Raw genomic sequence first — 16181 nt, 5'->3', positions numbered from 1 at the left:
TGCACTAGTATTGGAATTTTGATTGACTGTAGACACCATTAGCTCAGTATATTCAAGCAGTCTCTTTCCAGTGTGTCACAATCCAAGCATAAAACAACAATGCACATAACAGAGAAAATATAACCCCTGTAAGCAGATACTAATATACTACAATAGCTCAATTACTTAACAGTTAATGCATAAAAAACACTACTCAGCACACAACATACATAATCATTTCTGAGACAGAATCAGGACACATCTAATCAAATATGCCAACATTGACCATCTAACACAAGCAATTGTCATCAAAGAACACAAATGCAGGTGCAGAGAATAATTAAAATACAATAATATTAGCAGCAAAAGGGCAACCACTGACTAACTTAGCACTCTGTTCAACATGTTAAACACACTGTTGTGTATATGAATATTGTGTTATAAATATATTCAGCAGAATTCCTGTTGCTAAATTATATCCTATTAATTCCACTATTGCAAGTGTTTTTATATAGCCTCCTTACTCATGTTTTTTTAGGAAGTTGAAACAGCACCGTGCTCAAGCGATGATGAGAAAGGTAAGGAATCTACTTTTATATGTATATTATTACCATGTTTGAGACATTCTTATATAGCATTAAGGAGGGGATTATATCAGAAAAAATAACTAAATTACAGTAAACCATCAAAAGAGCTTTCCATTCCATAATTCCATTCCATACCATAATTTTACTTCCTATGTAATCATTGTGTCCATCTTGTACAGATAAATATATTGCAGCACCTTTGCATTTTAGCCAATCAGTGCTGACTCATATTATTCCACAGGAGTGAGCACAATTTTATCTATATGGCACACATGAACTAGCACCGTCTAGCTGTGACAAACTGTCCAAATGCACTGAGATTACAGGCAGCCTTCAACTGCTTAGAAATCATTTGATCAGATTACCTAGGCTTAGCTTTTCAACAAAGAATACCAAGAGAACAAAGGAAATTTGATGATAAAAGTAAATTGGAAAGTTTAAAATTGCATGCCCTATCTGAATCATGAAAATTTAATTTTTAATTGACTGTCCCTTTAACAAAGGATATTAACCTCAAATGTTATATATTTAATATAAAAACAGCAATTATACATGTTAAAAATATTATTTGCATGAAAAAGTTTAACTTAAAAATGTTTAAAGTAAAACTTGCAGGAAATTAATGTTGGTGCACAACTGGTACTTGAGTCTAAAATGTTCCTTGCTTGATAATAAGGTGGATTCGATTTAAATCAAATTGATCTAAATCAGAATTTAAACCACAACTAAAATCAAAAGTCAGTAAGGCTCAATTTAAATCATGGCTTTCTACATAAAATTTTAATTTTTAGAATAATAACTTTTCAGAATAGTTTTCCAGTTATCAGAAAATCACTGATTTAGTTATATACAATTATAAATACATAGATACATATAATAATTATTAGGAGGTGAACTATCTCTAAGTTAATTATTTATATTCATTACAAATTCATCTTGAACTCCTACTATTCTGCCCTTAATCTCCATAAGCAACACTACTTCTCTACTCTTATCTCTACTCTTTCTTCAAACCCAAAACGTCTGTTCTCCACTTTCAATACTCTTCTCCACCCTCCCCCACCTCCTAATATAACTTCTCTGTCAGCTCAAGACTTTGCCAGTTACTTCATTAACAAAATCGACTCCATCAGAAACGAAATCAGCTCTCAACATAATTCCATTCTCTCACCCCCTCAAATGCTCTCAATCAACCACAACCCACATAACCTTAAACTTAGCTCATTCTCCCCTGTTACTGACGAAGAAGTTTTGGCACTTATACTGCGCTCTCACCTCACTACCTGTGACCTTGACCCTATCCCCTCACAGCTAATCCCCTCCCTCTCTGCTACCCTTATCCCTATACTCACACACATTTTCAACCTCTCCCTCAGCACCGGTATATTTCCCTCATCTCTGAAACATGCACTGGTCACACCTATCCTCAAAAAATCTTCCCTTGATCCAACCTCCCCAACCAACTACCGCCCTATTTCCCTCCTCCCTCTTGCCTCAAAGCTTCTCGAAAAGCTAGTATATGCACGCCTATCCCACTTCCTTACATTAAACTCCCTCCTTGACCCACTGCAGTCTGGATTTCGTCCCCATCACTCCACAGAGACAGCAATTGTTAAAGTTACCAATGACCTACTTACAGCAAAATCAAAAGGCCACTTCTCTCTGGTTATCCTCCTTGATCTGTCCGCAGCCTTTGATACTGTTGACCACCCTCTTTTGCTCCAAACCCTCCAATCCTTCGGCATCTGTGACACAGCCCTCTCGTGGCTCTCTTCCTATCTGTCAAACTGTACCTTTAGTGTAGCCTTCTGTGGGTCCTCCTCTGCCCCATCACCACTTTCTGTCGGAGTACCATAAGGCTCTTTCCTCGGTCCCCTTCTCTTCTCAATCTACACGTCATCACTAGGTTCCCTAATAAAGTCCCACGGTTTCCAATATCATTTGTATGCCGATGACACCCAAATCAAATTCTCTGCACCAGACCTATCTCCTTCCTTGCTAACCCGTGTCACTAACTGTCTTTCTCACATCTCTTCCTGGATGTCCTCTCACTACCTCAAGCTAAATCTCTCCAAAACTGAGCTCCTTATTTTCCCCCCTTCTTCCAAAATCTCCACCCCCAATATCTCTATAACTGTGGACAACTCCATCATTACCCCTACCCCGCATGCCCGATGTCTTGGGGTCACATTTGACTCAGATCTTTCTTTCACTCCTCACATTCAGTCCTTGGCTAAAGCCTGCCACTTCCACCTCAAAAACATCTCTAAAATTAGACATTTCCTTACACAAGACACAACTAAGATTTTAATCCACTCTCTCATCCTTTCCAGCCTTGATTACTGCAACTCTGTCCTCTGGTCTCCCCACCTGCCGCCTAGCTCCTTGACAATCCATAATGAATGCCTCTGCCAGGCTCATCTTCCTTACACATCGCTCTTCATCTGCTGCACCTCTCTGCCAATCCCTTCGCTGGCTTCCTCTTGCCTCTAGGATCAAACACAACATTCTCACTCTGACAAACAAAGCCCTCAACTGCACTGCTCCCCCCTATATCTCAGACCTTGTCTCCAGATACTCTCCCTCCCATCCCCTCCGCTCTGCTCATGACCTCCTACTCTCCTCCTCTCTTGTTACCTCCTCACACTCCCGTTTACAGGACTTCTCCAGACTGGCTCCCATCTTGTGGAACTCTCTGCCTCGCTCCACAAGACTCTTCCCTAGTTCTGAAAGCTTCAAGCGCTCCCTAAAGACTCTACTGTTCAGGGATGCATACAACCTACGCTAACCTTTCTTTATACCAGTTCCTCTCCTTCATTGCTATCCCCTGAACCCCCTTAGCATGTAAGCCTAAGAGTCCAGCTGTTAGTTGATCACCTTCTTAAGGTTGTACTCCGCATTTGTTTATAGCGCTGCAGAATCTGTTGGCGCTCTACAAATAACAGATAATAATAATAATATTTGATCAACTTTTCAGCTGTTCGTTATTGGAATAATAACAATTTAAATATTTTTCTTAATTAAAGAAAAATAATAATCTTAAAAACTCTAAATTTTTTTTTAATTATTGAGCTTCTTGAAACCTAGTAAGGGGTTGATTCTGTGTACACAGATTTGCTGGGGAACAATTGTATTAAAGGGACTGTAAAGTCAAAATTAAACTTTCATGATTCAAATAGAATAAGCAATTTTAAACAACTTTCAAATTTTCTTATATTATTTTTTTGCTGCATTCTCTTGGTATCCTTTGTTTAAAACTGTTGCAAACTGGGGAATGGTAAATTAAGTGATTATCTATCTTTTTAAACAATTACATTTTTAGTGTTTACTATCCCTTTAATCATATTTTTCACTGGAAAGCACAAATGTGCCGAAAAAAGATTGCTGTGCCTCCTATTTTTTTTTATTATTATTAAGTACAGTTTAGATTAATAGATAATTCACATACTTTTACCCATTCATACTGGTTTATTGAGATTATTAAACAAACAGGCACAACACGCACATACTTTGTTCAAAATACTTAAACTCCTGAGTTTTGCAATAATATTTATACTGCCTTACAGAAATATTAAACAAAGTATTTTTGTTTGTTAGAGCTCCTGCTATTGGGAGTCACTTATCGTTATATTGTTCGATTCAATCTATCTGAGGCTAGGCTCCTTCTATAGCGGGAGCTATAATTATTGTTTTGCTGACTATTATTTCAAAGACAGGTTATATTAAGCTAAGGAGTAAGCCATACTGTTAAAAAGATGAGACTAGGATCCCAACATGTGCGCACCTGGTGCACGTTTCACATAACGCTTCTTCATATGGGTACATAGAATATAAAGAAGAACGGAGGGGCACCTCATGTGCAGGATCATCAAACACAAATATGAACTCGATATAATATTGGCCAAATGGGTACTCACATAATAATAGAGCACACCAATGTGCTAGTAGGTGCAGGCTGTAGAATTATCGTGTGTAACAGCTAACCCACAAGCTGGGACGAATTAGACGAATGCTCTTTCAAATTCATATGGGTAGCTATTTATTTTCATACAAATCCCTCCCTCTATTACTAATAGGTTCTGTTGGGAAGGGGCAGTGTATTTGATTGAATAATTTTCTTTTCTCTCTGCAGTTCAAATATCTTTTACTTATTCACTACATGAACCGGAAGTGTTTCCTGATTCACTGTTATTGGTTGATCATGTTTAAATATGTTGCAGAATTGTGTTGTTTCGTTTGTATTGAATGTATGATTGATACTTTGTTGTTGTTTTATTATTTACTTATTGCACGTACGTTTGTATCTTTTCCTCTATATATCACAATATTTGCATGTGTAAACGAGTATGGTGCTATACCTTATTTTCAAAATTATTCTTTTGATTTAAGAACAGTATCATTTTTCTTGGCAAAAATCTTTCCTTTTCGCTAATGCATATCGTATTTATTATTGTACTTAAAAGTATAATAGAATATCTTACTGCACAGTTTTTTACCTGTCATTTTATTGCATCATAATAGGAATTTTGTTTTTCATACTTCAGCTATACACAAACACACCTCTATTTACCAGATTCCTGTATTTTTTAGGAATTCTATTCTTCTTGTTTTTCATATTTATTTTCCTTATAATTGTTCGTATGTTGTGAGAATACATGTTCCACTAATAAAAATTATTTTACATTTATTTTAATTATAAAAATTATAATGATATTTTATACTACGATTTAACTTATTTTACCATATTTTTACATAACTGGATTGGAGCATGAAATAATATATTTTTTGCTTATTCTGACTAAAAATACTCCTTGATACAAGGGTTTGATTCCTTGAAATAAAGTCTTGTGACCAGTGCATATTGTTCTTGTACTTTTATGTGTTGACTCCCTTTGCTTTAGAAATCTATTATCTGCAAACTGTATGTAGCTGTGGTGTGCGTGTCTAAGGTGATTTGTTAAATTGGCATTGTGGTGGGACGTAAGTGTAATGGGGCAGTGTAATTATGTTAGAGTTAATAATATATACTATATGTGCTGAGACTGGCATTTTTTTAAACGTGATTTTAAGTACACAAAGTGGCTGTAATGACCCTTATACCTGATATTTACCTTGAAGCTTCTCAGGAGTGTTTCTATTGTTAGAACAATGAGATCATCCGTTATGGTGTTCTATTCCGTCCTAACCGTGCCAGGATGCGATCACGGTCTGGAGGGAACGCCAAGCGTCATAGGGATGCCCCCTGAACCAATCCCATCATTGAAATCTCTGCATGCGATCGCAGGATTTCAATTTGTTTACATTGGAACGTTGTTCTGATGTAGACAAATTAACCCTGTCATCAAAGGGTTAATATGTATTAGTGTTGTTGTTTTCTGTTGTTTATACTCAGTTATCTGCAATTATAGGTATACATAGAAGAACCTCTTCAAAAACATATCATGTACTTTCATCACTTCATTGACGATCTCCTTTTCATTTGGGATTCAGATAAAGTTAATGCTGATAGATTTGTCACTTACTTAAATGAACAAGACACAGGAGTAAAATTAACACATGAATGGAACAAGCTTAGCATTTGTTTCCTAGATCTTACTTTTACAGGAAACATAGTTTCAAAAAAGATCAACATTAATTTATTCCGCAAAAAGATATCAGGTAATGCCCTCCTTCATGCAAATAGCGCACATCCCAAGCATGTTTTTAAAGGTATAGACAAAAGCCAGTTTCTTTCATGTAATTAGCAAGAGTCCATGAGCTAGTGACGTATGGGATATACATTCCTACCAGGAGGGGCAAAGTTTCCCAAACCTCAAAATGCCTATAAATACACCCCTCACCACACCCACAATTCAGTTTTACAAACTTTGCCTCCGATGGAGGTGGTGAAGTAAGTTTGTGCTAGATTCTACGTTGATATGCGCTCCGCAGCAAGTTGGAGCCCGGTTTTCCTCTCAGCGTGCAGTGAATGTCAGAGGGATGTGAGGAGAGTATTGCCTATTTGAATGCAGTGATCTCCTTCTACGGGGTCTATTTCATAGGTTCTCTGTTATCGGTCGTAGAGATTCATCTCTTACCTCCCTTTTCAGATCGACGATATACTCTTATATATACCATTACCTCTGCTGATTCTCGTTTCAGTACTGGTTTGGCTTTCTACAAACATGTAGATGAGTGTCCTGGGGTAAGTAAATCTTATTTTCTGTGACACTCTAAGCTATGGTTGGGCACTTTGTTTATAAAGTTCTAAATATATGTATTCAAACATTTATTTGCCTTGACTCAGAATGTTCAACTTTCCTTATTTTTCAGACAGTCAGTTTCATATTTGGGATAATGCATTTGATTTAATCATTTTTTCTTACCTTCAAAAATTTGACTTTTTTCCCTGTGGGCTGTTAGGCTCGCGGGGGCTGAAAATGCTTCATTTTATTGCGTCATTCTTGGCGCAGACTTTTTTGGCGCAAAAATTCTTTTCCGTTTCCGGCGTCATACGTGTCGCCGGAAGTTGCGTCATTTTTTGACGTTATTTTGCGCCAAAAATGTCGGCGTTCCGGATGTGGCGTCATTTTTGGCGCCAAAAAGCATTTAGGTGCCAAATAATGTGGGCGTCTTATTTGGCGCTAAAAAATATGGGCGTCGCTTTTGTCTCCACATTATTTAAGTCTCATTTTTCATTGCTTCTGGTTGCTAGAAGCTTGTTCTTTGGCATTTTTTCCCATTCCTGAAACTGTCATTTAAGGAATTTGATCAATTTTGCTTTATATGTTGTTGTTTTTTCTCTTACATATTGCAAGATGTCTCACGTTGCATCTGAGTCAGAAGATACTACAGGAAAATCGCTGTCTAGTGCTGGATCTACCAAAGCTAAGTGTATCTGCTGTAAACTTTTGGTAGCTATTCCTCCAGCTGTTGTTTGTATTGATTGTCATGACAAACTTGTTAAAGCAGATAATATTTCCTTTAGTAAAGTACCATTGCCTGTTGCAGTTCCTTCAACATCTAAGGTGCAAAATGTTCCTGATAACATAAGAGATTTTGTTTCTGAATCCATAAAGAAGGCTATGTCTGTTATTTCTCCTTCTAGTAAACGTAAAAAATCTTTTAAAACTTCTCTCCCTACAGATGAATTTTTAAATGAACATCATCATTCTGATTCTGATGACTCTTCTGGTTCAGAGGATTCTGTCTCAGAGGTTGATGCTGATAAATCTTCATATTTATTTAAAATGGAATTTATTCGTTCTTTACTTAAAGAAGTTCTAATTGCTTTAGAAATAGAGGATTCTGGTCCTCTTGATACTAATTCTAAACGTTTGGATAAGGTATTTAAATCTCCTGTGGTTATTCCAGAAGTTTTTCCTGTTCCTAATGCTATTTCTGCAGTAATTTCCAAAGAATGGGATAAATTGGGTAATTCATTTACTCCCTCTAAACGTTTTAAGCAATTATATCCTGTGCCGTCTGACAGATTAGAATTTTGGGACAAAATCCCTAAAGTTGATGGGGCTATTTCTACCCTTGCTAAACGTACTACTATTCCTACGTCAGATGGTACTTCATTTAAGGATCCTTTAGATAGGAAAATTGAGTCCTTTCTAAGAAAAGCTTATCTGTGTTCAGGTAATCTTCTTAGACCTGCTATATCTTTGGCTGATGTTGCTGCAGCTTCAACTTTTTGGTTGGAAACCTTAGCGCAGCAAGTAACACATCATGATTCTCATGATATTATTATTCTTCTTCAGCATGCTAATAATTTTATCTGTGATGCCATCTTTGATATTATCAGAGTTGATGTCAGGTTTATGTCTCTAGCTATTTTAGCTAGAAGAGCTTTATGGCTTAAGACTTGGAATGCTGATATGGCTTCTAAATCAACTCTACTTTCCATTTCTTTCCAGGGTAACAAATTATTTGGTTCTCAGTTGGATTCTATTATTTCAACTGTTACTGGTGGGAAAGGAACTTTTTTACCACAGGATAAAAAATCTAAGGGTAAAAACAGAGCTAATAATCGTTTTCGTTCCTTTCGTTTCAACAAAGAACAAAAACCTGATCATTCATCCTCAGGAGCAGTTTCAGTTTGGAAACCATCTCCAATCTGGAATAAATCCAAGCCAGCCAGAAAGGCAAAGCCTGCTTCTAAGTCCACATGAAGGTGCGGCCCTCATTCCAGCTCAGCTGGTAGGGGGCAGGTTACGTTTTTTCAAAGAAATTTGGATCAATTCTGTTCACAATCTTTGGATTCAGAACATTGTTTCAGAAGGGTACAGAATTGGTTTCAAGATGAGACCTCCTGCAAAGAGATTTTTTCTTTCCCGTGTCCCAGTAAATCCAGTAAAAGCTCAAGCATTTCTGAATTGTGTTTCAGATCTAGAGTTGACTGGAGTAATTATGCCAGTTCCAGTTCAGGAACAGGGGATGGGGTTTTATTCAAATCTCTTCATTGTACCAAAGAAGGAGAATTCCTTCAGACCAGTTCTGGATCTAAAAATATTGAATCGTTATGTAAGGATACCAACATTCAAGATGGTAACTGTAAGGACTATCTTGCCTTTTGTTCAGCAAGGGAATTATATGTCCACAATAGATTTACAGGATGCATATCTGCATATTCCGATTCATCTGGATCATTATCGGTTCCTGAGATTCTCTTTTCTGGACAAGCATTACCAGTTTGTGGCTCTGCCGTTTGGCCTTGCTACAGCTCCAAGAATTTTTTTACAAAGGTTCTCGGTGCCCTTCTGTCTGTAATCAGAGAACAGGGTATTGTGGTATTTCCTTATTTGGACGATATCTTGGTACTTGCTCAGTCTTTACATTTAGCAGAATTTCATACGAATCGACTTGTGTTGTTTCTTCAAGATCATGGTTGGAGGATCAATTTACCAAAAAGTTCATTGATTCCTCAGACAAGGGTAACCTTTCTGGGTTTCCAAATAAATTCAGTATCCAATAGACAAGAGGCGTCTAAAACTGATGGCAGCTTGTCGAAACCTTCAGTCACAATCATTCCCTTCGGTAGCCTTATGCATGGAAATTCTAGGTCTTATGACTGCTGCATCGGACGCGATCCCCTTTGCTCGTTTTCACATGCGACCTCTTCAGCTTTGTATGCTGAATCAATGGTGCAAGGATTACACAAAGATATCTCAATTAATATCTTTAAAACCGATTGTTCGACACTCTCTAACGTGGTGGACAGATCACCATCGTTTAATTCAGGGGGCTTCTTTTGTGCTTCCGACCTGGACTGTAATTTCAACAGATGCAAGTCTCACAGGTTGGGGAGCTGTGTGGGGATCTCTGACGGCACAAGGAGTTTGGGAATCTCAGGAGGTGAGATTACTGATCAATATTTTGGAACTCCGTGCAATTTTCAGAGCTCTTCAGTTTTGGCCTCTTCTGAAGAGAGAATCATTCATTTGTTTTCAGACAGACAATGTCACAACTGTGGCATACATCAATCATCAAGGAGGAACTCACAGTCCTCTGGCTATGAAAGAAGTATCTCGAATTTTGGTTTGGGCGGAATCCAGCTCCTGTCTAATCTCTGAGGTTCATATCCCAGGTGTAGACAATTGGGAAGCGGATTATCTCAGTCGCCAAACGTTGCATCCGGGCGAATGGTCTCTTCACCCAGAGGTATTTCTTCAGATCGTTCAAATGTGGGAACTTCCAGAAATAGATTTGATGGCGTCCCATCTAAACAAGAAACTTCCCAGGTATCTGTCCAGATCCCGGGATCCTCAGGCGGAGGCAGTGGATGCATTATCACTTCCTTGGAAGTATCATCCTGCCTATATCTTTCCGCCTCTAGTTCTTCTTCCAAGAGTAATCTCCAAGATTCTGAAGGAATGCTCGTTTGTTCTGCTGGTAGCTCCGGCATGGCCTCACAGGTTTTGGTATGCGGATCTTGTCCGGATGGCCTCTTGCCAACCGTGGACTCTTCCGTTAAGACCAGACCTTCTGTCACAAGGTCCTTTTTTCCATCAGGATCTGAAATCCTTAAATTTAAAGGTATGGAGATTGAACGCTTGATTCTTCGTCAAAGAGGTTTCTCTGACGCTGTGATTAATACTATGTTACAGGCTCGTAAATCTGTATCTAGAGAGATATATTATAGAGTCTGGAAGACTTATATTTCTTGGTGTATTTCTCATCATTTTTCTTGGCATTCTTTCAGAATTCCGAGAATTTTACAGTTTCTTCAGGATGGTTTAGATAAAGGTTTGTCCGCAAGTTCCTTGAAAGGACAAATCTCTGCTCTTTCTGTTCTTTTTCACAGAAAGATTGCTATTCTTCCTGATATTCATTGTTTTGTACAAGCTTTGGTTCGTATAAAACCTGTCATTAAGTCAATTTCTCCTCCTTGGAGTTTGAATTTGGATCTGGGGGCTCTTCAAGCTTCTCCGTTTGAACCTATGCATTCATTGGACATTAAATTACTTTCTTGGAAAGTTTTGTTCCTTTTGGCCATCTCTTCTGCCAGAAGAGTTTCTGAATTATCTGCTCTTTCTTGTGAGTCTCCTTTTCTGATTTTTCATCAGGATAAGGCAGTGTTGCGAACTTCTTTTGAATTTTTACCTAAAGTTGTGAATTCCAACAACATTAGTAGAGAAATTGTGGTTCCTTCATTATGTCCTAATCCTAAGAATTCTAAGGAGAAATCGTTGCATTCTTTGGATGTTGTTAGAGCTTTGAAATATTATGTTGAAGCTACTAAATCTTTCAGAAAGACTGCTAGTCTATTTGTTATCTTTTCCGGTTCTAGGAAAGGCCAGAAAGCTTCTGCCATTTCTTTGGCATCTTGGTTGAAATCTTTAATTCATCTTGCCTATGTTGAGTCGGGTAAAACTCCGCCTCAGAGAATTACAGCTCATTCTACTAGGTCAGTTTCTACTTCCTGGGCGTTTAGGAATGACGCTTCGGTTGATCAGATTTGCAAAGCAGCAACTTGGTCCTCTTTGCATACTTTTACTAAATTCTACCATTTTGATGTATTTTCTTCTTCTGAAGCAGTTTTTGGTAGAAAAGTACTTCAGGCAGCGGTTTCAGTTTGAATCTTCTGCTTATGTTTTTCGTTAAACTTTATTTTGGGTGTGGATTATTTTCAGCAGGAATTGGCTGTCTTTATTTTATCCCTCCCTCTCTAGTGACTCTTGTGTGGAAAGATCCACATCTTGGGTAATCATTATCCCATACGTCACTAGCTCATGGACTCTTGCTAATTACATGAAAGAAAACATAATTTATGTAAGAACTTACCTGATAAATTCATTTCTTTCATATTAGCAAGAGTCCATGAGGCCCGCCCTTTTTTTGTGGTGGTTATGATTTTGTATAAAGCACAATTATTCCAATTCCTTATTTTATATGCTTCGCACTTTTTTATCACCTCACTTCTTGGCTATTCGTTAAACTGAATTGTGGGTGTGGTGAGGGGTGTATTTATAGGCATTTTGAGGTTTGGGAAACTTTGCCCCTCCTGGTAGGAATGTATATCCCATACGTCACTAGCTCATGGACTCTTGCTAATATGAAAGAAATGAATTTATCAGGTAAGTTCTTACATAAATTATGTTTTTTACGAACTAAGAGAATTTGCTCAGACACAAAAACAGAGTACGGAACTCAAGAGACGTTTTAAAGACAGAGGCTATGACACCAAAATGGTTAACAAAATCTCAAATGAGGTACACTCTGTTGTCAGGGATGACTTATTACAAACAAAACCCAAGAAAGAGAACACCAAACAGCCACTATTTATTACCAAATATTCCTCTGAATATTCTGAAATCTGTATGATTAGCAAGAAATATTTTCCAAGTCTATATGGTGATAAGAAATTGAAAAAAGTAGTAGAAAATGGCTGTAAGTGTGTGTTTTCAAGAAATGTAACACTTGGCAATTTGTTGGCTCCTAGCTACATCAATACTGCCAAAAGAGAGAGTTCATGGCTTAGTACCAATGGTAGTTACAGATGTGGTAATTCACGTTATAAGTCTTGTGAATTTCTGACAACAGGCAAGGAATTCTATTCATGTGTCACAGGACAAAGATTTGAAACCCAAGGTTGCATAAAATGTTCCACATCTTTTGTTATCTATGCCATAGAATGTACAGAACATCACCTACAATACGTTGGGATGACAAGTAGAGATGTACGTACACGAATTAGGGAACATTTAGGTTATATCACAAATGAAAAAAGATGCTCAGAATTATCGAGACATTTTCTCGATGTCCATAAACAGAATACTCAGCTATTGAACACATCAAAAATCCCATTAGAGGTGGCAACAGAGATACGCTTCTATCCAAACAGGAAATCTTTTGGATCTTTAAATTAGCTACACAGGTACCCAATGGGTTTAATTCTGAATATGACATTATTCATTTTTGGGAATAGTCATAAGTCGCATTTCTAGCCATGATTAGATATTTTGGATATATACATTATCTAAGATTGATTTAGGTCATTGGTTCTAGTGCATCTCATTTTCATACTTTGACTTTCATAGGGATAGATTATATCTTCATCATGTTCACTCATGATATTGCACTATCAATGTATATACCACAAGTAGTTTAGTGGAACATAGATATTTATTTATTAGCGCCTCACTTCTCATCACCTATTAGTGTAGCATGAAGGTAAGGGCTATTACACATCTTTTATATCTTCTTTATTAGTTCCATCCATCAACAAAAATTATTAAAAAAAAAAAAAATTTCAATGTGATATTTGTATAACATGTTCACTGTGTGTGTAGTGTAAGGGCAACCAATATTTATATTTCTTTAATTGGCAACAATATAGCAATCTTTATATACTGCTTTTTATATTGATTGTTCTTGTATTCTAACCACATCTAACATTGTCAAACCATTTATCGTGTACTTATGAGTTTGGTATAACTTTAATATATTGTTAATTGCTTGACCAATAGCAACTAAGTAGTTACTTTTTAAAGAGGTTGGACATAACATCATGTTAGGTCTATGATTACAGCTCAATGCTGAAACGCGTAAGACCAGTCCTGTCTTATCCGCTCTGATTTTAACCATATGGAAGAATAAAAGTTTATGTTTTATCTACTAAGGATTGGATTCCGGACTTTTTTCTTTTTGTTTATGGTAACCATACATAGAAGTTGTTGTTCTAATTTAATCCTTTTGGTTGTAATGTATCTAATAAATAGATCGATTTGCATTCTGCCTTTAATAATGATTTTTCCAAATCACCACCTCTTAGTCCCAAAGAGATCTTTTGGATCATTGTGAAAGATAGTTTTGTTAGATGATAATAATAATCTAATAATCTCAATAAACCAGTATGAATGGGTTGAAAGTATGTGAATTATCTACTAATTTAAACTGTACTTAATAATATTAAAATAGGAGGCACAGCAATCTTTGTATGTGTTTTTTAGTGAAAATATTGTTTATAATTGCTGGTAAACCTCCCAGGTATACAGTCTAAACAAATATAAGTGTAATTATTAGACTGTTTCCCCAAAACACAATAACGTGCAAAGTCCCAGACAAAGTATTGTTTAATCATGTCATTAGTTCAAAAATGTCTGTTATGGGTATTATGGAATATTGGATCCATTTCTGTGTCCTAAAGTAACACAATGGAAATTGACTAAAGTCTAAAGTCAGATAAAACACCAGGCAAGCAGATTTCCAAGTGTAGGAGCCTCTAGGTTGCTGCATACTTTGCTTTAGAGTTTGATGATTAGAACAGAAAAAAGTAGAAATGTTCTGTCTTCAATTGAATGATATAAGATTCAATTAAGATTTTCAGAAAAAAAAACATTTGGATTCCCATACTCCTTTCTTAATTTTTGCAACATATTAAGTGCTATACACTGACCTAAACATGATAGTGGGCCTATTATAAGAATATATTTTAGAGTTAGTAAAACACCAAATCATTATTGATCAATAATATTCAAATATATTATTCTACCTTTTGTACCAACCCTAGAAAGTGAGAATGGAAACACAGTATGCTATTGCATTTATATCTATATCAAGTGTCTTTTCTTTATGGTAAATTTGTTTCTGTATTCATTTTTCTATTTATAGAAAGTGAGAGGGATATGAATATGAAAGATTCTTATGAAGAACCTACTACATTGGTGAATTATACAGAAGAACCTGAGATGGTAAGTTGAACAGTAAAATACACAAACGAAGAAATAAACAAGGAACATCTAACCAAAGAAAACAATAACTAAGCAGCTAACACATGCCGTTATTATTCATCACAGAACACAAATGCAGGTTCTGAAACTGATAAGATCAGTTAAAGGGACATGAAACCCACATTTTTTGTTTCATGATTTAGAAAGAAAATGCAATTTTAAACATCTTTCTAATTTACTTCTATTATCTAATTTGTTTTAGTCTCTTGATATTCTTTGCTGAAAAGCATATCTAGATATGCTCAGTAGCTGCTAATTGGTTGCTGCACATAGAAGCCTCATGTGATTGGCTCACCCATGTGCATTGCTTTTTCTTCAAATAAGGATATCTAAAAAATGAAGCAAAATAAATAATAGAAGTAAATTGTAATGTTGTTTAAATTTGTATGTTCTATCTGAATCATGAAAGAAATATTTTGGGTTTAGTGGCCCTTTAAGATCAGTTAAGATAAGCTTTGCAATAAAACACTAAGGCACACACTAACAGGCTTGGTCCTCTGTTTGCATGTTATTGTGTGTATGTATATATATATATATAGATAGATAGATAGATAGAGTGCCAAATGCATTTATTACACCTCTATCATCTGTGCTATTACATTAATTTGTAATTAGTGTCTTTAACTATTTTTTAGGAAGCCGAGGCGTTACCTTTCTCAAGTGAGGAAGAAGCTGGTAAGAAATACTCTTTTATATGCATTAGTTCTTACTATAGTCATGTTTAAATTATTGTCAACTCTTCAACCATTAGCGGGGATTCCTGCCATTAACATCTATGGTTGCATAATGTGCGCAATACATTATATCTTGCACATCAAACAGGAGCAACTATAAATGTGGAAAAAACTAAAATTATTCTTACTTGATAATTTCATTTCCTTCTTGGAAGTGAGGGTCCACGATGACATTCATGACCTATGGGGAATACTATTCCTGGCCACCAGGAGGAGGCAAAGACACCCAAAACAAGACTATAAATATGCCTCCTACTTCCTCTACCCTCCAGTAGTTCAGCCGATGATAAGAAAAGTGAAGAGAGATACAAGGGGTACAGAGGTGCAATTGACTGCCGCCAATACAATAAAACAATAGGGCGGGGTCATGAACTCTCCCAGAACTGAGAGCAAACCTGCCTAATATAGTAGGCTGATGATTTGATGATAAACCTTAGCAGGTAGGCAGGTGGAGCCAGAGAGCCAAAGTTGCAGCAAACAGAATTCCAAAAACCTCAGCCTGTGAACAAGCAATCTGGTGGCGAAGAGGTAATTTAGCAGGCTGGGAAATAATTGTAGCAGATGTAGAAACAGGACCAAGGTTCAGGTCTAGGCTGGATCATGATAGAGCATTAGAGAGAAGCTGGGAATATACCTCCGGAAGTACATCCCTGCTTAGATCAGAG

The 16181-nt window shown here is 36.7% G+C and overlaps 1 protein-coding gene across 1 annotated transcript in view; it reads left to right on the top strand.

Annotated features, from left to right (window-relative positions):
- Positions 1-16181, top strand: part of LOC128649615 (protein mono-ADP-ribosyltransferase PARP14) — a 220457-nt gene that overhangs the window by 73221 nt on the left and 131055 nt on the right. The window contains exons 3-5 of the mRNA XM_053702975.1: positions 518-557; positions 14664-14743; positions 15418-15457. Coding sequence (XP_053558950.1) covers positions 518-557; positions 14664-14743; positions 15418-15457 — 160 coding nt within the window. The remainder of the gene's footprint in view (positions 1-517; positions 558-14663; positions 14744-15417; positions 15458-16181) is intronic.

Source organism: Bombina bombina, chromosome 2, assembly GCF_027579735.1.
Source record: "Bombina bombina isolate aBomBom1 chromosome 2, aBomBom1.pri, whole genome shotgun sequence".
Lineage (NCBI taxonomy): Eukaryota > Metazoa > Chordata > Amphibia > Anura > Bombinatoridae > Bombina > Bombina bombina.
This window is presented reverse-complemented; position numbering and strand designations above follow the sequence as displayed.